This window comes from Phragmites australis, chromosome 1 (assembly GCF_958298935.1).
Source record: "Phragmites australis chromosome 1, lpPhrAust1.1, whole genome shotgun sequence".
In the NCBI taxonomy this organism is placed as follows: Eukaryota; Viridiplantae; Streptophyta; class Magnoliopsida; order Poales; family Poaceae; genus Phragmites; species Phragmites australis.
In genome coordinates, this window is record NC_084921.1 from 43094008 (window position 1) to 43117166 (window position 23159).

Here is a 23159-nt window from a genome sequence, read left to right on the forward strand (position 1 = left end):
AGTAATGTAGGAACAGAAATATGCAGAGTGCAGGCTGGGAGAATTCTGAAATGAAGATTCTTCCTGCTTCCTTATGAGCTCTCACTTGGTGTTTCCGCAGGGACATTCTTGGCGTCTCCGTGGAATCTGGATTGGTTAGAATGTTAGATTGTGTGTTGTGAAGCAAAATCCAATATATACCAGCGCCGGCCCTTGCAAATGGCAAACAATGCTCCAATGAAATATCACTCTCAGGTACTGTATCTGAGCAATTTATGCTTTGGTTTGATCAGCTTCAGCGATGAACGAGACACTTGGTGTCATTTTCAACATTGTAAAAGTACGTTCATACTGAAGTTGATATGTGACGTGATCACGAATACGGAAACGAAACATTATCCCGTCCTTGAAAAACACATCCGTGAATGTTTCCCCAGGGAGCCTACTATGTACAGGACAGAACATTATTATGTGCACTGAGTTTGCTAAGTTCTAACCCAATATCTGGCAGCTGTGTTTGTACATATCCACAAAGTTGCACTAAAGAATTCGAAGAAGTTCACATCTAATGCCCGTATCTATTAATAATTCATCAACAATAAACAAAATAAAGAGAATATCCTAGGAAAGACTTGTTCGTGCAGCATGCTTTATAGGCCTTTGCAGTTGCACCTTCTGTCTACCAGTCTACCTTAGACAGTTCTTGCCTTCTTGGCCAAAACGGTAGATCGTTTCTTCCTGTCATTTCGATCTTCTAATCATGTCAATGTTCTTACTTGTGTGAATTTCTTGAAATCTTGATAGGAAAACGAGGAGAGGAGCAAAGTTTCGGAAACCAACGGCAAAGTAGAACCCATCTCCATGGTATCATTCCTGGTTCATCTAATGCTTATCGTGTTTCTTTTGAAATAACTTGAGCGTATTGTGTTATATCTTAAAAAACATAAGCATCATAAGAAACATGCTTATGTTGAATTTTCTATTTAATCTGTAGAGGAAATATGGGAATAAGGTATATAGACTATTATTATATAAAATAGCTTGTGCATGCATGAGCTGTTAAATGGCACCTATGGATAGTTCTTTTTTTTCCTTACCTGGACTGAATTTGCTAAATTCTGATCCTAACAAATAACGAAGTTATATGAAAGGAAAATATCATGTCTCCACATTCATGGGCACTGTTTTAAATGGCTTAGGAAGAACAAACAAAACAAGGAACTTAATTGTGTTATTACACCAAACAATTGTAGATACTCACCAAACAATAGTTTACACTCATACTCACTCATGACAATGCCTTATTTGTACCTTAGGTGATACTCACAAAAACCTGAGATAACTCTCATCTCGATTGATGGCTTATTTTGCTATCTGAAATAGCTTGTTTCTTTCCCACTTCAATGTCTCTCACTTCTTGTTCTATTCTTAAAATTTGTAAGGAGCAAAGCGAAGTGTCTGAAGCCAACGGCAGAGTACACTCCATGGTATCTTTCTTGGTTCATCTTATGCTTACTATTCAATATTTCCATATCTTCTGTAGTAAATTGGTTATTCACAAATTTGATCTTAGCCAAAAGGACGAGAAAGGTGTGACTTGGTTATCACATATATGATCTGTACTAGGTGGAGACGCATGTCGTTGAAGGGAGGGGGTATGAAGTTGTTGAAGGGAAGGTTGATTGGAGGGGAAGACCAGCATTGCGAGGGCGCCATGGCGGTGTCTCCAGTACTATCTTCATTCTTGGTAACTCCTGTCCCTGAATGGTTGCCATCTTTCTTAATTCTTAGAAAGAAATATTGCATTATTTTTGAACTTGATTTTCATTCAGGAGTTCACTGCTCGAGCAGTCAAGTCAGGGTACTTGTCAAACAAATTTATCTGAGCCAAATATATATTCAGCTTGATCATCTAACTTGTTTAGTAACCAATTGAGATTTATACCAAGAAAACCTCGTGTTTATTATGTGATACTTACTACTAGTTGCTGGATATGCCGTACGCAAAAAAGAAACAAGCAAAAAGGTTGTCTTTAAATCGTAAGTCTGACACTCCGAGATGTGCTGGTTGTTTTTGCAGCGAACTTTGGATTTGAGAACCTTGCCTCGTTGTCTCTGGCTGTGAATCTCATCTTGTACCTTTTCTTCGTCATGCACATCGGCTATGCCGACGCCTCCAACCTGCTGACCAACTACATGGGCACGAGCTACATGGTCGCCGTGCTCATCTCCGTCTTCGCGGACACCTTTATTGGTCGATACAAGACTGTGATCATATCATCTCTGATCGAGCTCGTGGTACGAATTGCATGCATGTATCCGACAATCTGATGCTTTCTTGCTGCTTTGTCACTTGAATCCCGCTGACGTTATTCTTGTAGGGGCTCCTGCTGCTGACGCTGCAGGCGCACTCCGACCGGCTGAAGCCGCCGAATTGCCACTTCCCCGTGGACCCGACGTGCCAGCGGGTGCACGGCCACAACAAGGTGCACCTCTACCTGGCGCTGTACCTCATCGCCATTGGCTCGGCGGGGATCAAGGCGGCCCTGCCAGCGCACTGTGCGGACCAGTTCGACGAAAAGCACCCCAAGGAGAAACTGCAGATATCCAGCTGCTTCAACTGGCTGTTCCTCAGCCTCTGCACCGGAGGCGCCATCAGCTGCACGGTGTTGGTGTGGATCCAGAATATCAAGGGCTGGGACAAGGGCTTCGGCGTCGCCACTGGCGTGATGGCGCTCTCCCTCATCGTCTTCGTCGCCGGCCTGCCGAGGTACCGCATCGCCACCGTGCAGGGCAGCAGCGCGCTTCTAGAGATCTTCCAGGTCAAGGAACTGTTCTCTTCTCTTCTTCGACGTTCATCAGAGGAACAAACCATGCAGACTATGTATGTATCGATACACGTTGCTCAACGTGCTACTGGAACTTGTTGTCTCCAGGTATACGTCGCTGCATTCAGGAACAGGAGCCTTGAGCTCCCTGAGAACCCTGACGAGCTGTACGAGATCAGCCGGAGCAAAGCTTCCCCTGACACGGAGTTCGTGGCGCACAGGGACAAGCCGTTCAGGTTGGTAGCTCACGATGCACGTACTGTTCAGTCCCAAGAAACAGAGATTGTAGCTCCCGGCCCCTTGATACTGCATTGACGCTTATTGCACGGCATTCGCAGATTCCTGGACAGGGCGGCCATAATTCAGGCACCGAATGACGCGACGGGTGCGACGCAGAGTCCGTGGCGTCAATGCAGGGTGACGCAGGTGGAGCACGCCAAGACGGTGCTAGCCATGGTGCCCATCTTCTGCAGCGCCATCGTCATGGGCACCTGCCTCGCGCAGCTCCAGACCTTCTCCATTGGGCAGGGCGCCACCATGGACACGAGGCTCGGCAAGAATTTCATGATGCCGCCGGCGTCGCTGCCCATCATCCCGCTCGCCTTCCTCATCTTTGCGGTGCCCATCTACGAGCATATCTTCGTGCCCTTCGCGCGCCGCGTGACCGGCCACCCCAACGGCATCTCGCACCTGCAGCGCGTGGGCGTCGGCCTCGTGCTCTCCATCATCTCCATGGCCATCGCGGCCCTCGTGGAGGTGCGCCGCAAGAAGGTGGCCGCCCGGCACGGCATGCTAGACATGCTCCCCGAACAGCAGTTGCCCATCTCCTGCTTCTGGCTGGCGCCGCAGTTCGCCGTGTTCGGCATCGCCGACATGTTCACCTACGTCGGCCTCCTCGAGTTCTTCTACTCGCAGGCGCCCCGGGCGCTCAAGTCCATGTCGTCGTCGTTCCTGTGGTGCTCCTTGTCGCTCGGCTATTTCCTGAGCACCATCATCGTGCAGGCCGTCAAAACGGCCACCAAGGGATCCACGGCGAGCGGCGGATGGCTGGCCGGCAACAACATCAACCGGAACCACCTCGACCTCTTCTTCTGGCTTCTCGCCGTGCTCAGCTCCCTCAACTTCCTCAACTACCTCTTCTGGTCCAGCTGGTATAAGTACAAGCCCCAGGAACAGGCTGTAGCGCCTGAGCAGCAGCGGCAAGTGTGATCACTCGTGCCGTTCTCTGGCTAGTCTCCTTGTGGTCCATTTATCTTTCCCGGTCAGTCTCTCTATGAGTCTAAATAGATTAGACGTGCAAGGTTCATGTTGCCTTTTGAGTTCACGCAGATTGATATCTTGTTGACATGGAGCACAGGATTACCAATTTGATTTTTGTTCGAAGAAATATCTATTACTATATTATTATTTGAGAGGAAAAAGAGCCATTACATTCGCTCTGCCCACAAAATTACCAAGTTAATAGAAAAAAATTATATACCATTTATTATTATGAACATCTAACAGTCTAGATTTAATCAAAAAGTTAATATCAAATATGTTTAATAAATAGCTAAATTCAAAATTAAAAAAGTATTGAAAATTAGTTGTTCGTCTTTCATATGGTTTGAGAAGTAAAATATCTAAATGTGTCCAATAAAATAAAATTAATAATAATGAAATTGAAGTTAGAATATAAAAAGAAGAATCCATATCAAATATAGTTTTAGAAAAAATAATAACAATTAATCAATACCTAAAATAAAAATACAATTAATCAATAGCTAAAATTCATAATAAAAATAATGAAAAAAAATCAAAATTGTTACTGAGATAATAGCTAAAGGTCGTTGCATCAAATAGGCAACAGACAAGTCACAACATGCAAGAAATCTATTCTGAGTTTTGTTTGGCTGCTTACAATGACTCACGATTTTAGTAACCGATCAAAATATATACGAATTGAACTAATACATGTATATGATTTGAGTACAATTTTAAAGTATAAATAATTTTCTATTCTACTAACATAATTTTTATCTCTCTTCTAATTTTATACGTGTTATAACTAAATAACACTAACCTCGTAAAAAAGATAAAAGATTAATTTTTAATCAAATATTACCGTGACAAAATATTACAATAAACCTAGCCACGCTATTAGCATGAGTCACCTTACTAATTGATCTATACTCTGAGATATCGAGGATAGCAGTTTAAAAAAAAAAAATTCATTTCACAAAGGCAATGAGATTTTACCACTATCCACTAGTGTCTAAACAGCATCAAGAAAAGCACGAAGTTCCAGCGATTATTTCTGTACGACTGTGACTGATAAATTGCCAGTGCAGCGTTTCGTGAAGCTCAAAGCCGATTTCAAAATCGGCTGATGTTTATCCCGAACCCGCGCCTCAAACCCCGCTCGCTTCTTATCAACCCCAACATTTGGCGCCACAGCTGCATCACGCATCTGCCACCTAAGTCGCATGCCGTCCGCCACGTCGAACCCACGCACTCCATACGTGTCACACGGCAGCATTTCCAAGTTTCCAACCTCGCGCCTTCAAAAACACACGCGGCGCACGGATCCAACACGTACCCACCAACGCAAAACCAACCAAGCTCCGATGGCGTCCAGCGACGAGAAGCCACGGCAATCTCCGGCCTCGGCGGCCGGTGGCGACACCGCGCCCCCGGGGCAGCCGACCACGGTGGCGTCCAAGGTGCTGGACATGGGCGCGGCGGCGTTGCAGTCGCTGCGCCCCGTGAAGCAGGTGAAGCAGCACGTGTGCACGTTCGCGCTGTACTCACACGACCCGAAGCGGCAGGTGGAAACGCACCACTACGTCTCCCGCCTCAACCAGGACGTCCTCCAGTGCGCCGTCTACGACTCCGACAGCCACGACGCTCGCCTCATCGGTGCGCCGGTCACCCATCGTATCTTCTCGCCACGAATCTTTGGCATGCTCACCACGGATTATTGCATGCGTCTTTGAATGTTGTTGCAGGCGTGGAGTACATCGTGTCGAGGCAGATCTTCGACTCGCTGCCGGCGGAGGAGCAGCGGCTGTGGCACTCGCACGCGCACGAGATCAAGGCGGGGCTGTGGGCTAGCCCGCGCGTGCCGGCCATGCTGGAGAAGCCGGAGCTGGACCACATGGCCACCACGTTCGGCAAGTTCTGGTGCACCTGGCAGGTGGACCGCGGCGACAAGCTCCCGCTCGGCGCGCCCGCGCTCATGGTGTCGCCGCAGGCCGACCCCGCGGCAACCGTGCGCCCCGACCTCGTGCGGAGGCGCGACGACAGGTACGGCTTCTCCACGGAGGAGCTCCGCGCCGCCAGGGTCGACGTCGAGGCGCCCGCCGAGGAGCACCCGGGCCAGGCGGCCGACTACTGGCTCCGGCACCGCAAGGGGTTCGCCGTCGACGTCGTGCCGCACGAGATGAAGCGCCACGCGCCGTTCCCGTGAGCACTTCAACTTGTTCCCATGTCATCAGGTCATCAATTAAGTGTTCCCCAAAAAAAATCAGGCCATCTAAGGGTACAGATCTTGTTGAGGAAGCTTGTGTAATAATAAGTACCGAACAACGAGTATCCAGCAGCTTTTACCAACTCATGAATGGCATGCACATGTTTATAAATGTTCGAGTCAGCCTCATGTGGTGTACGGATGAAATGATGAATTCACTCCCCCAATATTGGTGAAATTTGCTGTCTGACTCGCTTTCGGCAGTTATTAGGCCATCCAACGGAAGCTGCAAAATCTAGAAATCCAGTGCTACAATGATTTGCGGACTATTATAATGCACGTTTTTATCTCTAATAGAAGTAGCATTAGTCCCAACAGAGATACGGTCAGACCAGTGTAGAAGCAAATATGCGGACTACTGTAGCAATCTTTAATACTATTCTCTGAGTATACCTGTGGGTCTGAGGGGAGGAGGAGAGTAATGGAAGGTAAGAAATATGGTAGCTGTTGGAGATTAGGAAATACTGTAATAGTATTAGGGGATACTGTAATAGTATTATAAGAGATGAATTTTTAGAGTATCTGTTGGAGATAGCCTTAGTAGACAATCCTTACGCTTCATGGCTAAGTGTCCACCATTGTTGACGTTCGCCAAATTCGATTATTTAAATATTTAAATAAATATTATCTGATCTTATATCGATCATGGTCATGACTTAACTGCGCCTCGAATCTACTGTAGATATTAATAAGTTATTTTTATTTTTATCCGACTAAGTTTGCTTCTAGCAGTTTTAACCAAGGGCGAATCTTTGGAAGGCATGCGGCTTAAGCCCCCTCTACCTTTTGGTGTTCCATGGAGAGGGAATATGATGTGGATTTTAATGGGTTGTTTTATTTTTATTCGATTAAGTTTGCTTTTAGCGGTTTCAACCAGGGGGGATCTTAGATGCTGGGGCTTAAGCAAAAGTAAATTTTATAGTATCCTGTTCAGAAAGATCCTCGTGAGACCCTATCCATGCTATTTATCATGTGATCCGATGGTTGGGCCGAAGAGCAGAGATAGAGTAGACACGTATCATCACATGAGAGATGATCTTCTCTAAAATAATGCCCTATAAAATTTGCTTCCAACTTAAGCCCCTCTACCCTCTGGTGCTCCATGGACAGAAAATAGAGACTCTAGGAGAGAAGAAGAGGGGGCTAGGGAGGAAGAAAGAGAGATAGGAGGGATAAGAAGAAGAGGGGGTTGGGAGGAAGAAAAAGATAAGTCCTATAGTTGTTCATCGTGTGTCCACCACTTGTTTCAATCTTGCTTCTCTTTCTCTTCCTCTTTTCCCCTCTTTTGATGTACCCCTTGTTTTCATATATAGTCGAGCTTCTCCTACTTTCTCTTTTTGGATATGCCTCTCGTTTTTATATATAGTCCGATAATGAAGATGTACCGTACTTGAAGTCTCTAAGTGTATCTTCTTCATATTATATTAATTATAAAAATCTAGAGGACTTCTTTCTAATTTGGAGTTGAATTTTGTATAAATATAATAAATTATCTGAAATATCAGTACATCTCCTATTTACCTTATGACCATTATAAAACTTATCATAGTAAACAAATGACACGTGTACTATGTGGTCCATCTTCAAGATATATCGTATACCATATTTCTATTTGTAATAAATTAATGATTACCAAATTCTTGTACCAAGGATGTCAATTTCGAGACAAAAACTAAAGAATGATTATAATCATATGAACTTGTCACCTGTATAAGTAGCAGTATCGGTTATCTGTACTTAGACGTCCCATGGACTGATGGACCTTTTGTTTGTTAGGCACATGCGACACCAAGATCGTGTAATCTTGTTTGTTAATACCTCTTCTTTAAGGACGAAACAAATGTACCTATTGCATGATGGATTGTTGACTCAAGAATCCTTAGGCCTCTTTTGGAACAAAGGAAAAATGAAAAAAAAAAAGGATTTGAATCCTATAGGAAAAATTCTTATGAGGCCTTTGGAATAAAGGATTGGACATCTAGAATTTCTAAGAAATTCCTATGGGATATCTTGTTCCATAGGAATTTTAAAGGATTTCTAGCATGAGGTCCAACCTCATGGAAAAATTCCTTTGATTCTATGGCTCTTCTCTCATTCATGTATTTTTCTTTTGTTACATCCAAATGGTTCACTGGAAGTTTTCCTGCATTATGATTCCTATAAGATTGCAAGCAACAAGCAACTCAAATCTTGTGTTTTTTCTATTCCTACATTTTTAAAATTTTGCGCTCCAAAGAGGCCCTTAATCTTCCTACTATATGCGGTGGCGGATTAATAATTTTAAGAGGATATTCATAGTCATCAGCGATGACATTGAAGCATTGTTTCATATAAAAACTAAAGGTCCATAATAACAAATATCAAAGTACAAATAGCACCTACACCAAAGTGATCTTGATGTGTATCAAATAATGAGCTAGAAAACAAATTTTACATCAAATATCCATGCTTTCTCCTAACTATTAATCCATACCCCTAAGTTGTGGTAGATTCAAATGATCTCCACCATACATATTACACGATCAAACGGTCCACAATCAAAATTGATCTCCCATCTTCTCCCCTCTCAATTATTTGAAAACCTTCAATCAATTTGGAAACCTCCAATTAATATGTGCTATCAACATTAAAAAAGTATTATACACCATTATTTTCTTCAATCTATATCCAATAACTAGAATCAATCTACATCTTCTATTATAATTAGATATAGAATGCAATAGTTATGTATGACCTTTTGATATCTACCGTCCATAAGTCTTAATCACATGGTTCAAATTCATACTTGGACCCCATTAATTAGAAACATAATGAAATTTCTTGATCCCCTCCCCTAGGCAATAACCAATCACCTCATATGCCTTGCATGCATGGTCGCATCCAACTCGGAGCCTGCTTTGCCATGCTGCTTGTCGGAGGATAGCTCAACCTCCTGCCCTTTCCTTTCTTTTTCTGTGCCATTTCGTTTTCCTAGGCAAAGATGTGTATGCTTCCGCTATCTTAAGTTGAGAAGTTTTAGGGATGCATCATCAGCTCTTATTTTAACTTTTACTTGTGTAATTTTTTTGCTCCCATCACAATATTATTGATTTCACGTGTGTAATACGTACATGGGTGCTAGTGTGTGTGTGTATGTAATATAGCTTCCTAATTAATATTTTTACCAAAATTAATGGGTGTTCAATTGAACACACATGACCTAACGAAGGGCTCTGAGACGGGGGAGACAAAAGGATTCGTAGGGAACTATAGGCGTTCTAATTAAAAGGGTCGTTGAAGTATCTCAACCGGCGGGGTTCAGTCCGCTCGAAATTCAAAAGGTCGCACGTGGGGTACTGAAATTCCCTGGGATCCGGCGATAATTAATGCCCTGCTCTCTCTCTCTCTCTCTCTCTCTCTCTCTCTCTCTCTCTCTCTTCAAACAATTAACCTCCCATTGGAATGCAGTTTATTGAGTCAACCACAAAAGTGGGCTGCGTCAACGACCACTCCCCAGGGCGAACATGAAAGGACAACGATGTCACCTAGAGGTGGGTGAATATGCGTTTTTATAAAACTTCGACCTTTTTACTATTTGGCTCAAACTTGCAGCGAAAATAAAACTAACAGATTTTTCACAATTGAAAACCTAAATATGCTAAGCTCAACTAAGTACACTATCACCTTAAATAAATGTGAATGTTACAATCCTAGTGTAACAAAGATATCTAGCAATATATGCAACAGAACTCTAAAAAGAAGTTCTGAAATTACTGTTCATCAAAAGTTCTGATACTGTTTATCGGAAGTTCTGATTTTACTATTCATCGAATGTTCTAATATTGTTCATCAAAACTTTCGATCAGTCCAAAATGACATATTTGAATATCATGAAATTAACTCAATGCACATACAAATAAGCATACAAGCATAGATATCAAAGTAATGCATAAGAGTAAGGAAATACGGAGACAAATGATTTGTTACTGAAGTTTAGATATCTATCGATATCCTACGTCTCCGTTGAGAAAGCTCGTTCACACTTTAGTTGGGTATCTTTTAATCCTTTTTCTTACAAGATTGCACACATGCACTCCTCGCCTCTACTACGGCCAACTCTTCCTCCACTCCAAAGATGATGAGTTCCGCAATCACTTTTAGGCCTCCTCACAATCTGCACTTAAGGAGATCGCCGTCAATCCACCACTGAACCATCTAGGAGACCGTGGTCTTCAAGAGTAACAAACTCCTGAACTCGCGCACAATCAACGCCAAGTGCGCAAACATACGCAACTAATACGACATGTACAAGCAACACAAGTTTCACACACCTCACTCTATCCTCACTAAGCCATAAAGGCTTGATTCCCATAAAATCTTCATAGAGAGGGGAGGGGAGCACTCAAAGGTGGAACACCAAGTTCTAACACCTCTTACAAGCACCACAAATGCAGTAAAGCAACCAGCCCCACTCAAGGAGGCCAAGGGGGATAAATACCCTACTCTGAAAAACTAGTTGTTGAACTCAAACTTAACATATCGGAACTTCTGATCCCCATATCGGAACTTCCGATCTCATGTATCTCAACGGTCAATTCCGGATGAAACTCACTCCTAGATCTAGGAGAAACAACATATCGAAACTTTTGATCCCCAGGTCGGAACTTCCGATTAAAAACATCTGAACCTGAGAACACCAGATTTCTAAAAAATTGGACTTTCCGACTGACATCGGAACTTTCGATCCCTGGATCAGAACTTTCGATTAAAAACTAAATCCAAACCAAGAACACTGACTCTTCTAAACATCGATGTTCTGACAGATCAGAACTTCTGATTTTAGCACAGCTCATACTTTAAAAATAGCGATAACTTTTGATCTCGAAGTCCGATTTTGACAATTTGAGACTCTATGCAAAGATTATTCAGAGGGTTACACATCCCCACTCAATTCATGATCCCAAACACATTAGCTCAAAACTAGGAATGCTCCGAAAGCTGATTTGGGTACTTCCTCCAATTTCCCACAGCTTAATTCTCCAAGATTAAATTAGGAGTAATATGGAACATGCCAAATACCACTAAGTCTCGGCTACAATCACTTTTCACCACTAAGACCAACAACACAAAAGGTTAAATCTAAAACAACTTTTACATACCCTGGACTCCTAAAGTGAACTCTTAACACAAATTCATCACGCACTAAGCACATGTTTTGAGCACTCGACACAACAATCGAGCAATGCTTTCAGCAGCCCCTCTTGATAGTATGACTATCAATCCTATAATCCGGTCTCCCACCAAACTCCTTAAGACCGGCAAAACTAGAAAACATATTCTAGTTATAGCTTTGGCTTGAGCAATCCTATCGGACTTGACGTACACATCATCCAAGCATCGATGCTTCTCATAGCTCTTCAAGGCACATCACCAACTCCTCTTCTCTTGATGATGATGATCATCCCTACTTCCATCTTGATCTTCTCTTGCCCTTCTGGAAACTTGATGAAGTCCACTTGATTGCTTTTCATGCACCAAGCATGGAAGATTTCTTTCTTTTCATCATCTTCATCCAGTTCACCACTTAAGTATGAACCACAAGCATCAAACACATAAGTTGTCCACTAAGCTTGTCTTGATCTTGTTGTTCCAACTTGACATATTGAATATCTCAATTCAACTCATACCTTCTTATGTAACCTAACCCTAACTTACTCTTAAGCACAAAGCACATGGGTTAGTCTATAAAACCAAATTAACAACTTTATACCTTAAGTCACTTAATTTTCACAAGTGACTTGGCCTTCATTCTTTATTGCCAATCTTCATATGGAACCTAACTTCACTCACTTTCTAGTACATAGCATATGAGATGGTCCATAAAACTCAATTGATAATTTTATACCTTAAGTTACTTAATCTCTACAAGTGACTTGACTTCATTCTTTATTGTCAATCTTCATATAGAACCTAACCCCACTCACTCTCAAGCACATAGCACATGATTAGTCTATAAAACTCAATTGACAACTTTATACCTTAAGTCACTTAATCTCCACAAGTGACTTAGTCTTCACCCTTATCGTCAATCTTCTTGAGCTTCTTCTTTATCTCATGAGCATCACTTGGAGTTCATTCATCTTGATGCATCTATCTTCATCATATGTCATTCCTCAAATCCATGCTCAATCTTCCATGCATTACTTATGGAACAATTTACTAAAATTTTTCAATACAATTGTTAGTCCATATGTACTATCATTAATTACCAAAATCACACTTAAGGGCTAGATAAACCTTCAGAACATGCATTCACTTAGGATCCAAGTGGCGCGACCAAGCCCGACCATGACCACTCGTCGCTTAGCGACCACGATCTACTACGACAAACCACTCAGTCCGCCCCATCCACGATGTAGCTTGGGAGCTACTGTTAGTGTAATAGATAAGGGGGTGCTCCATAAGGCGAGCCTCACACCGCCAAATAACAACCAGTAGTAGATATTTTCAAGATCATGGACACATCGCATGACCAGGGCGGGCTCGTGCGACCATCCCACTAGTCGCAGATGGAAACCCTATGACCAGCCCTTGCTGGTTACAGGGCAGGTATTCAGCTAACCTGTCAGGACGCATTTAGTGCCATCTACTTGAGTATTTTCCTTCCCTGGGTACTCCCTTTCGACGAGCGAGGTTGTGGGCAGGCATGGTGGAGAAGTGACCTGTCCTGTAGCATTTAATGCTATGAGATGGCCTGGTCGGTAAGTGTGACGGTGTTCAATGATAGGACAGGATGTGCAGGACGACCAAAGCAGAGCATGCATGCCTGTCCGACATCATGATGGGCTAGTGGTAGTTGGCTTCGTCAGGGGTCGGTCTGTCATGGCGTTTGACATGGTTTGTTTATATATATTCCTTTTTTTCCTTGCTATATAAAGGGATGAGGGAAGTCCGAGAAGAGACACGAAGAACACTTTGTAACAAGTTCACTCAATCCATAAGAAAATACATAGGATATAGAGCTATTATCCCATGAAAGATCTAAACCTGAATAAATCCCTGTGTTTTTGAGTTCGTTCGATACACACCCATAGGAAACGTAGATCAATGTGCCCGCTATCCGGTATACCTTGGATTCATTATCAGGGATCACCCGGCACTACTATTAGACATTATGCATCAAGAGTATATATACTTGTTTCTTCTACCTAGATCTAAGAAATCTTGAATCTGGAGCTATGGATGGTATGAGGGTATTTAGTTGAGCCATATAATTTTATTTTGGACTAAAAATAAAAGTTTAAACTATTTTATTTTACCATACAAACTCCAGATCCAGTATAGATCTCGAAGATGTAGCTGTGCCAAACAGATTCTAAGAATAGCCTTATGAACTATAGACTAGGGATGACAACGGGGCCACAGAACCCATAGGTAGGGGCTGCAGAAACCCATGCCCACAAGCTAATTCCTAAAACCATGCCTGAACCCATTATCCACCATGGGGAAGAAATGAAACTCACACCCATGGCTCACGAGCACCATATACACACAGGCAGACCCGTCTGCCCACCAACGACATAAGAGACTCCCCTCATATTCCAATGAAAGAAATATCGTTGCGAGCTCATACGTTTCTGGCGGTCATCCTCTTCGGATATTATGTCTCCGGTAGTAATCATGTTTAGGGAGTATAGAAGTATCTATTCAAATGTGTATTGATTACAAATTGTGCTCGGAGAAACTAGAGTAGCAAGAAATCAAGGGCAAGAAATAAGACAGAAATAAAATAATGTAGAAGTATTTAAACACACTTACTAAGACTATACATGTATTGAGGCACACATGTCACATACTTAGAGCGGGTACGCGAATAAAACGGCGTGAGTAAGTTTTTTTTATGCATGCGTATGTGTGCCCATTAAATTTAGATATAAACCTGCATCCACACTTATGAACAAATAATACAACCTAAATTCGAACCTATTAGGACTTTTACCCGCGGGCAGCATAGATTCCCATTGCCATACTCCAGACTCCTTTGCACTAGCAATCTTGCGCCAGTGAGAACCTTGAAGAAAAAGCCCAGGCCAGGCCGAGTTATTTGGGCTGTTATTTTCCTGCCCAGGTCTGGCCTAAATGACCTGGGACCGGACCGGTTTTACCCAGGCCGAGAGCCCACCGACCGCTAAATGGCAAACCCAAACCCACTCCCACCGCCACCATTTTACCACCGCTTCCTTCCCCGATGCCGTCGTCGACGATCCGAAGCATCTCCATCACAGTGTCCGACGACGACGGCGGCTGGTGGCGCGGTGGTGGCCCGTCCTCTTGCTCCTCCCGGCCGTCGCGCTGCTCCTCTTCGAGGCATCGCGGCTCCGCGCCCCGCCCCGACACCCGCCCCGCCCGTATCCATCTTCGGCCGGCTCGACCCGACCACGCGCCTCGTCCGTGGCGTGCGCGAGCGTGAGTCCCCCCTACATTTGGTCGATCTACGCATAGCCTGTTCCCAATTTTCCCTGGCCCTAATGGTTACAAATGATGGATCTGTACGGATTTCGCAACATTGCACAATAGGAACCGATTGTTATGGTAAATTTGTAATGCGAGTGTCCTTTTGCGCTGTATGTTGTGCTTATGTTTTGCAGACTACTGTTTTTGCACAATTCATTAGGTAGATCATAGCAAATTAGCAATTGGACTGAACATTTTAGATCTTACGCACCTGTTTGTAAAGCAAAGCTACATTCGGTGGAATAGGAGTAGAAAGTGCTTACACACCTTTTGTTTGAAACTTATTAGTCAAATTGCTCGTTTATATTGACTGTTCTGACAAATCACGGAGCACATAAAGTTTCAAATTTGCTGTTCTCACTGCCTATTACTAGCTCATTCTTTTTTATTCAGTAAGCTTATCTTTGTTTAGAAACTACTGAGTTTTGAGCTCCTTTCCTAGTTTGAATTTGTTAGTACAATTGAAAATTAAGCAATAACATGATTAGTTTTGTGTTGTTGATATTGACAGCTTGCTTGAAACTCCTTAGTCCCAAAATTTTGGCAAATTTGGCATTTCCTGAAGGCACAGGACTTGATTCTGTGGTGAAGAGAATCATATACAAATCTGTTGATGATGACTATGACACATACCACTCCGAGGCAAACTCAACGTATTTACTGCAGCATGCAGAAACTACAAGGTTTAATTAGTTTACAGGATTTCAGACACTTACTGAAAGAGAAGATAGCTGTAATCTGCGTGGTCTGAATTGTTCGTTGCTGAGATGTTCTCACGTCCAGTCAACTGATGACGATGATAGGCCGATGCGGAAACATGAATGAACAAGGTTTGATGATAGCCTTGCTGCCGAGGACATTTTTGGAATGCAAGAATTTTACAGGTAGTGCGGACTCGAAGGTTCGGACTTCGGAGAACCATTGAGTGCGGACTCAAAGGTTCGGACTTCGGAGAACCATTGAAGTTCATGGCTTGTCTGGGAACAGTAGTTTGTGTTAGGCAATTTGGTGCACTAGAGACGCCCATTGTTTTGATCATAAGATGCCCGAAGCTAACGTGTTTCTTTTTATATATAGGGTAGCTGTGTTTTGATGCAGCGAAGATGAGCTGATTTGGTTCTATAATTTATATATAATTTAGAGTTTATAAGATAAAATAAAATAGTTTAAATATCTATTTTCAGTATAAAATAAAAATAAGATATATAAACAAAACACTCTCTAACTCTAATTTCTAAAACAAAGATAACTATCTTTAAGGTTTTTTTTAGCCGGAGCTCCACCAAATATGCATAGGTGTCTTCATGGGCCAACTCTACAATTCCACTTGTCCCATTAAGCCCATGTCGTCCTCTTCCCTCTCGTCCTATACCCTTATCCACTCCACACTCTGCACCCCGCCACCCCGAAGCGAAATGGCAGCGGCATCCCACTGAACCCAGACCGTCCCAGCGCCAGACAGGCAGACACCTCCACCTGCCGCTCTAGCTCACACCAGCACAATGGCCACGGCCGTCGCCGCCTCCGCGTTCCTCTCCTCCACCTTCGCCCCGCTTCCCCGCCACCGCCGCCTGGCCAGACACGCGCCGCGCCGCGCCACCGCTGCTGGCCTGGCTGTGCGGTGCGAGCAGAGCGACAAGCAGAAGAGGCAGCCGCTCGCGGCGCTCGTGCCCCGCGAAGAGCGCTTCATGTTCGAGGGTGACGAGCTCTGCGGCCCCGTATGGATTTTCTCTTTCCTGTCCTGGAACGATAGGCACTGTTCCGCTGCTCGCTGCAGCTCTGAAATATGCTTGTAGAATAAGTATTGGGCAACGTGCAGCATCCATCTCAATTTTCTTCAGTTTCATGTAGATTGGTTCGGTCACCTCAGTCCATTTCGGTCAATTCCCTTATTTTCGTGAATAAGCAAGTTGAAATGCAATTATGCAATTGTTACATGCTATTTATATACCATCACATCCAAAATTAGTTACTGGCAGTTCATGGCGAAATTATTTAGTTTTCAATGGAAATGATCTCAAATAAAATGTAGTCACTTGATATAATTGAAAGTCAATAGATGTGTGATAAAATAAGAAAGGAAGGAAGTTGTGGTGAAAAATTACTTTGTTCTTACTACATATGTTATGCAAGTGTTGCATGGGCTTGATAATGTTCATCTCTGATTGCCCACCAGATTGTTCATACATATTACTCATTAGAATCATTTAGCATGGGCACAATGTTTACAGTTCGTTTGTACCATATCTCATTATTTCTCCTTCTTTTGACTTACTTGTGTTGTACATCAATATTTTTTTTTATTTTGACTTACTTGTGTTGTACATCAATATGACCGAGCAATTTAATTTGCAGGACATATGGAATAAAACATGGTATCCTAAGGCTGCAGATCATGTAACTACTGAAAAAACATGGTACGTTGTTGACGCATCGGACAAGATACTAGGCAGGCTAGCGTCCACCATTGCAGTACATATGAGAGGAAAGAATGAGCCCACATACACTCCAAGTGTGGACATGGGTGCTTTTGTTATTGTGGTATGCATGTTTTTCCTCTAAAATAGTATATATTATTATACACAGTAGGGTACTCTACTCCCATCAGCTTCTTTTAAGAAAAATAGAGAAAGGTCCATAACATTAGGAGCAGAACAAACTAGCACTATAAGTCATCTTGAAACTAATACTGTGTTTTATGTTAATGTGGTTCTTTCGACACTGCTGTATCTCTGAAGACTCGTTACCACGCAAATACTGTGTGCTTCATGTTCTACCATGCTGAAAGGCATGCAAACTTTTTATGTTCGCATAGGTTAATGCAGAGAAGGTTGCTGTTTCTGGTAAAAAGCGGTCGCAGAAGCTCTACAGGAGGCACTCTGGACGGCCTGGAGGAATGAAAGTAGAAACTTTTGACCAGCTTCAGAAAAGGATTCCGGAAAGAATCATTGAACATGCAGTGCGTGGAATGCTTCCCAAGGGCAGGGTAAGACATCATTTTGTGGCACCTTTTAACTAGCTGATTGCATCATGAGTACATTAAAAAAAACTCTTTCACGTTTTTTTCTTTTGCGTAACTCCTAATGTATATTAAAAAAATGTGAATATGGTAACCAATTTTAAGTTTGACCTATCTTTTCAAAGTCCGAAATGTGTTAATTAGCATCTCTGCGGAGACATCTGTGTGAACTATGATGAATAATCCTGAGGTGCATCATGGCCATAGTCTTTCATGCTTCAGCGTATGTTCCCGAGTGAAAGCAGGGCTTTCAGCATGTATCCCATATCTAAAGTTCAAGGGAATACTGTTGTTGAACAACAGTCACAATTCCAGAACAATTTATTTGATTAGATGTTGTCAAGTAGTTTTTCCTTACGTTTGCATGTGCTTCAAACATATTTGCTTTTAAACTTAATTGCTTAGATGGTATGACTAACAAAATACCGGATGTGTTCTCTGAAACTTCCATTTTGGCTGCAAAATATTTTTGTGTCCTCTGAAGCATTCTACTCTGGCCACTCTCTTCATGTTGGTGGCGTGTTTTACTGAACTCATATCGGCATATATACTATACTTATTCTATTTATTTTCTGCTCACCGTTTTGAACATTTTACAGCTGGGAAGAAGACTGTTTACCCACCTCAAGGTTTACAAAGGAGCGGAACATCCGCACGAGGCTCAAAAACCTGTTCCACTGCCTATTAGGGATAAAAGAATACAAAAAACTGACTAGAGAATCCCCGCCCCCCGCCGACTGAAAAAGAGATGCAGCAATGAATTCCTCCCTTCAAGGTTTTGCCCAATGTTTGGAATGCTACCCCAGAATTCAAGCATCTTGGGGGGGGGGGGGGGGGGGTAAATTTTGTAATTTGATTTTTTTTCCAAAAAATAAAAACCTTTCGTTCATATTTCTAGTCGATGACTAGTCATGTAATACGGTACGGTCTAAATCAGCCCTAAATGTCTGCTTGTTCATTTGAAGTTTGTATTTTTTTTTACCTGATATGGGATAGTAGATGTTTCATTGTTGGGCTCGAACTTAAAAGGTGTAATTTGGGCATAAAGGGGACAAACCCTAAAAGCCAATCAACCTTATTAAAACTGGGCAGTTTGGTGCGGCACCTTTTCCTTTTATGTTTGGCAAAATTCGTTTTGTTAAACATGTGAGCTTCCTTGGCTTTCTTCTTTTGTTTTTAGATCATACGGAACATGAACTTTGCACGGTTGTTTTTGGCCAATCAACTTTGTTCGAACGGAGTGCACGTCCTATTTGATGTCGGCGACGACGACGGCAGACGGCAACGGCAGTATGGCTTCCCCGATTGCCCTTTCCCTGACTGTAGCAACGGCCGGTGGACGGCACAAGCCTAATCAATTAGACCGGGTCGGATGACGGTGGCCGCGGCCCGCGGAGTGGAACCTACGGCTTCGGTCGGCAGGGGCTCGCCGTGGAGGAGGCAGCGCGATGCACGTAGGCCAGCCAGGGATGGAAGACGCGAGGAAGTCAAACCTGACCGTAATCCATCCATCCACTCGGCCCCCGCGACCGAGCTCCCACGGCTCCCATCCATGACCCTCGCCTGCACGCACGGATTGGCTCGATCAACGTCCGCGCTCACTACTCACTAGCCGCGGCGCCTATACGCGTCAATAGGGATGGCAACGCGGCAATCTCTGCCGGCTAATACTTCTTCATCCCTATTCCTATTTAGTTAGTGAGAGAAGTTTTCTCTCATCTCTATCTTTAAGAGAAATTTTATATGGATCGAGTTTTTAATATGATGTAAAATAGAATTATAATTGATTATTTCTATACGAATAATATGTAGTATAAATAAAAATTTTATTGATGTATATAAGGGTAATTAATATAAGATGGTTAAATATGTTAGTTTAGATAAAAAGAGTAATTTATTATTTCTCATATATAATGTAATACTTATATATTTATATATAAGAAAAATATGTATATGTGTGATATCAGGATATAATGGGAAGCGAAGACGGGGAGCATATTTCCGTCCCCATCCCTATATAAATTTACGAGGATCAAATTTTTTTATACTCATCACTAATAGGGGAATTCCCTATTAATTACTGAGGAACGAAGCCTCATTGCCATTTCTACACGTCATTGCTGCCGTCCCCTCATGCCCTCCGACTCTCTTATGACCCACGCTGCAATCAAAGCTATGTTTGGTAGGGCTCTTATCCAAATTCTATATGGGGAAATGATTTTTTTAAAGTAAGTGTTTGTTTGATATAGCTCTATCTAATTTTTTTGTAAAAAATGATTTTTAAGGGAAATGATTATGTGGATGAAAGTGATTCTCTATAATAAACTCTATGTAGAAAATAATTATGTGCGAGAAATGAATAAGAGGGAAGTTAGTTTTTTTAGCTCTATTATCTAATTTATTTCAGAAAATCACTTCCACAAAATCACTCTGAGAGCTGAAAAACTGCAAACTGATATTTGACAAATCTCCCACTAATTTTACTATAGGAGTGGGTCTAAGAGCTCTGCCAAACAAACTCTAATTTTATGACCGAAAGTGGTTCTATAAAATAAATTATATGAAGAAAATGATTCTATACGAAAAATAAATCTGAAAAGCTGTTCTTTTCAGCTTACAGCATCTATCATTTAAAAAACTACTTTACAAAATTATTTTGAGAGTTAAAAATATAAATTATTATTTAATAGAGCTGTAGCTGATTTCAGTGTAAGAGTTAGTACCAAAAGCTATGCCAAACCGACCCTTCTAGTAAATTTTCCCCCGACCTCCGACCAACCGGCCCGGATCACCGGGCATGCGCCGCGCCGCCGCCGCCGCCGCTTGAGGAGCAGCTCCTTGTGGGGATGGAGGGGGGCGGCGGGGGCGCGTCTTCTTTGCCACCGTTCCTGAGCAAGACGTACGAGATGGTGGACGATCCGGCGACGGACGCGGTGGTACTGTGGACGCCGCCGGGCACCAGCTTCGTCGTCGCCAACCAGGACGAGTTCTGCAGGGATCTGCTCCCCAAGTACTTCAAGCACAATAACTTCTCCAGCTTCGTGCGACAGCTCAACACCTACGTAAGCCAAGACGATCCTTGCCCCCATCACCCCCTCTCTCACTCTCCATGTTCTGCCGCTGGCTGAATTGGGTTTTGGTCCTAATGCGTGGTGGCGCCTTGCTTTCAGCTATAGTTGTTGCGCCTGTGTGGGAATCCTAGAATTCGGTAGAATTGGGCGTCTTGTTAGCTGTTGAACAAGTGTCTTAGGCCAAAGGAATTGGTCGGTTTGTTGGTATATCGGATTGGTGACTTGGCGTTAGGTTTATTTCCATGTGACATACTTGTAGGCAACCAAGGTCAACCCTTTTTCCCTATATATCTAGTATGTTGAATTAGCTTGGTGAGATGTGTTTTCATTCTTAATCCGATAGAATTTGGGGACCAGTTGACAAATGATCCTCTGATAACGGTAAATGATGTTGAAGAGACATCTATTTCCACACCCACATTAAATCACCAAAACGGCTAGACCAAAGTGAAGACACCAAACTGAATTAAGATAAGTTAGCTGGTCTACTTTGTTTCTTTTGCTGACAGTACATGATTCTTTTTACTTATGAGCCTTGACAATGCATGTTTCTGTGATGCTAGCATAATATGTTTCCACTTGTTCTTATGTAGGGCTTTAGGAAAATTGATCCCGAACAATGGGAGTTTGCAAATGAGGATTTTGTTAGGGGACAACGGCACCGGCTGAAAAATATACATAGGCGCAAGCCTATATTCAGCCATTCATCTCACACTCTGGGTGCCGGACCCGGGCCATTAGCAGATAATGAAAGGAGGGAATATGAGGATGAAATTGAGAAGCTTAAATGCGACAATGCAGCTCTGACCTTAGAGCTTGAAAAGAATGCACAAAAGAAACTTGATACTGAGAGACGAATGCAGGAGTTGGAAGGTAAGTTGATACTTTTGGAGGATCGGCAGAAGAATCTGATAGCTTATGTCAGAGATATTGTAAAGGCACCAGGATTTGTATCTAGCTCTGTACAGCAACCCGATCATCACGGAAAGAAGAGGAGACTGCCGATACCTATTTCTTTCCATCAAGATGCAGATGCTCAGGGGAATCAGATTACGCATGGGGACTTAACAAACTCTCCAGTTTGCCGAGAATCATTTGACAAAATGGAATCTTCCTTGAACTCATTTGAGAATTTCTTTCGAGAAGCGTGTGAAGCATTTGATATTTCATATGATGATGGTATCCCTGGCCCTTCTTCAGCTGTTGTTATCACAGAGCTCCATTCGTCTGGGGAAAGTGATCATCGTGTGCCATTGCCTCCTTCAAGGATGCGTACCTCTTCAGCTGGTGCAGGAGATTCACGCTCTTCTCATGATGTAACAGAGTCAACTAGCTGCGCAGAAAGTCCTCCCCTTCCTCAAATGCAGTCCTGTACAGATTCGCGAGCTAAGGTGTCTGAGATAGATGTTAATTTAGAGCCTGCTATTACAGAAACTGCTCCATCAAGAGATCAACCTGCCGAGGACCCCCCTCCTGCAGCAGCCGGGGTAAACGATGGGTTTTGGCAGCAATTTCTTACTGAGCAGCCTGGGTCCGATGCACATCAGGAGGCCGAATCAGAACGGCGAGATGGAGACAACAAAACTGATCAGATGAGAATAGGAAACCGGGGAAAAAATTGGTGGGGCAAAAAAAGTGTGGAGCCGAGGACAGAAAAGCTGGGGCATCTCACCTCGGCGGAGAAAACCTAACTGCTTGTATTTCTTATAGCTGAGAAACAATTAGCACAGAAACACATAGGACCATGGTACCTCTGATATCTACTTCGCAGTGTATCATATCTTTACCTCACACGGTGACATATGTTGACTGACATTTACTTTGTAGTGTATCATACTTTTTTCCCTTGTACTTTGCTTGTGTTTAGAACGTTGGAGGGACTATTTATAATATTCCCGTGACACTCTCATACTTGGTTAGTTGAAACTTTCTGATACTATTTGTCAGCAATCTCTATGGGTTCTCAGGTTTGTGGATATTGTTATATATCACATATGATTTATCCTCCTTGTTACTATTGAATACATAAACTATAAGCACGGACTCATTTTTCATACGTTATCGTGTTCGTAGGCACATAAGGCACACCTTTTTTGTTCGAAACGTGAAAGTTACTGCATTTTTTTTTTTACTTTTTCCTTTCTTTTCTTTTGTTTTTTATGAACACACAGTTGCTGCCTGCCAAACTATTTTGCAAAGTGTTGCATTCGGTGCTGGTGAGGTGTCAGGAGCTGGAGTCTTAATTTTCTCTGCAGGGACAG

At 42.9% G+C, this 23159-nt stretch overlaps 4 protein-coding genes across 4 annotated transcripts; all 4 read left to right on the top strand.

The window, feature by feature from the left end:
• Positions 1-280: 280 nt before the first annotated feature.
• Positions 281-4016, top strand: LOC133885102 (protein NRT1/ PTR FAMILY 4.5-like). The gene is made up of 8 exons (XM_062324742.1): positions 281-319; positions 784-843; positions 974-991; positions 1606-1726; positions 2060-2277; positions 2361-2801; positions 2916-3043; positions 3146-4016. The coding sequence occupies exons 1-8, from the start codon at positions 281-283 to the stop codon at positions 4014-4016; spliced, it is 1896 nt and encodes a 631-aa protein (XP_062180726.1).
• Positions 4017-5413: 1397 nt separating this feature from the next.
• LOC133889631 (oil body-associated protein 2A) lies at positions 5414-6275 on the top strand. Its single transcript, XM_062330081.1, has 2 exons — positions 5414-5705; positions 5795-6275. The coding sequence occupies exons 1-2, from the start codon at positions 5414-5416 to the stop codon at positions 6253-6255; spliced, it is 753 nt and encodes a 250-aa protein (XP_062186065.1). The 3' UTR covers positions 6256-6275.
• Positions 6276-16175: 9900 nt separating this feature from the next.
• On the top strand, positions 16176-18931 carry LOC133920693 (large ribosomal subunit protein uL13c-like). The gene is made up of 4 exons (XM_062365297.1): positions 16176-16526; positions 17164-17349; positions 17624-17794; positions 18427-18931. The coding sequence occupies exons 1-4, from the start codon at positions 16311-16313 to the stop codon at positions 18541-18543; spliced, it is 690 nt and encodes a 229-aa protein (XP_062221281.1). The 5' UTR covers positions 16176-16310; the 3' UTR covers positions 18544-18931.
• Positions 18932-20540: 1609 nt separating this feature from the next.
• Positions 20541-22743, top strand: LOC133920684 (heat stress transcription factor A-4b-like). Its single transcript, XM_062365285.1, has 2 exons — positions 20541-20889; positions 21492-22743. Exons 1-2 carry the CDS (start codon positions 20674-20676, stop codon positions 22587-22589), a joined length of 1314 nt encoding a protein of 437 aa, XP_062221269.1. The 5' UTR covers positions 20541-20673; the 3' UTR covers positions 22590-22743.
• Positions 22744-23159: the final 416 nt, after the last annotated feature.

Excerpts from the sequence above, each read along its gene's own strand:
- LOC133889631 (XM_062330081.1), top strand. The coding sequence starts at position 5,414 with ATGGCGTCCAGCGACGAGAAGCCACGGCAATCTCCGGCCTCGGCGGCC. Across the intron at positions 5,706-5,794 it reads CCACGACGCTCGCCTCATCG|GCGTGGAGTACATCGTGTCG; the intron begins GTGCGCCGGTCA and ends ATGTTGTTGCAG.
- LOC133885102 (XM_062324742.1), top strand. The coding sequence starts at position 281 with ATGAACGAGACACTTGGTGTCATTTTCAACATTGTAAAA. Across the intron at positions 320-783 it reads TCATTTTCAACATTGTAAAA|GAAAACGAGGAGAGGAGCAA; the intron begins GTACGTTCATAC and ends AAATCTTGATAG. Across the intron at positions 2,278-2,360 it reads CATCTCTGATCGAGCTCGTG|GGGCTCCTGCTGCTGACGCT; the intron begins GTACGAATTGCA and ends TTATTCTTGTAG.
- LOC133920693 (XM_062365297.1), top strand. The coding sequence starts at position 16,311 with ATGGCCACGGCCGTCGCCGCCTCCGCGTTCCTCTCCTCCACCTTCGCC. Across the intron at positions 17,350-17,623 it reads TGGGTGCTTTTGTTATTGTG|GTTAATGCAGAGAAGGTTGC; the intron begins GTATGCATGTTT and ends ATGTTCGCATAG. Across the intron at positions 17,795-18,426 it reads GAATGCTTCCCAAGGGCAGG|CTGGGAAGAAGACTGTTTAC; the intron begins GTAAGACATCAT and ends AACATTTTACAG.
- LOC133920684 (XM_062365285.1), top strand. The coding sequence starts at position 20,674 with ATGGAGGGGGGCGGCGGGGGCGCGTCTTCTTTGCCACCGTTCCTGAGC. Across the intron at positions 20,890-21,491 it reads TGCGACAGCTCAACACCTAC|GGCTTTAGGAAAATTGATCC; the intron begins GTAAGCCAAGAC and ends GTTCTTATGTAG.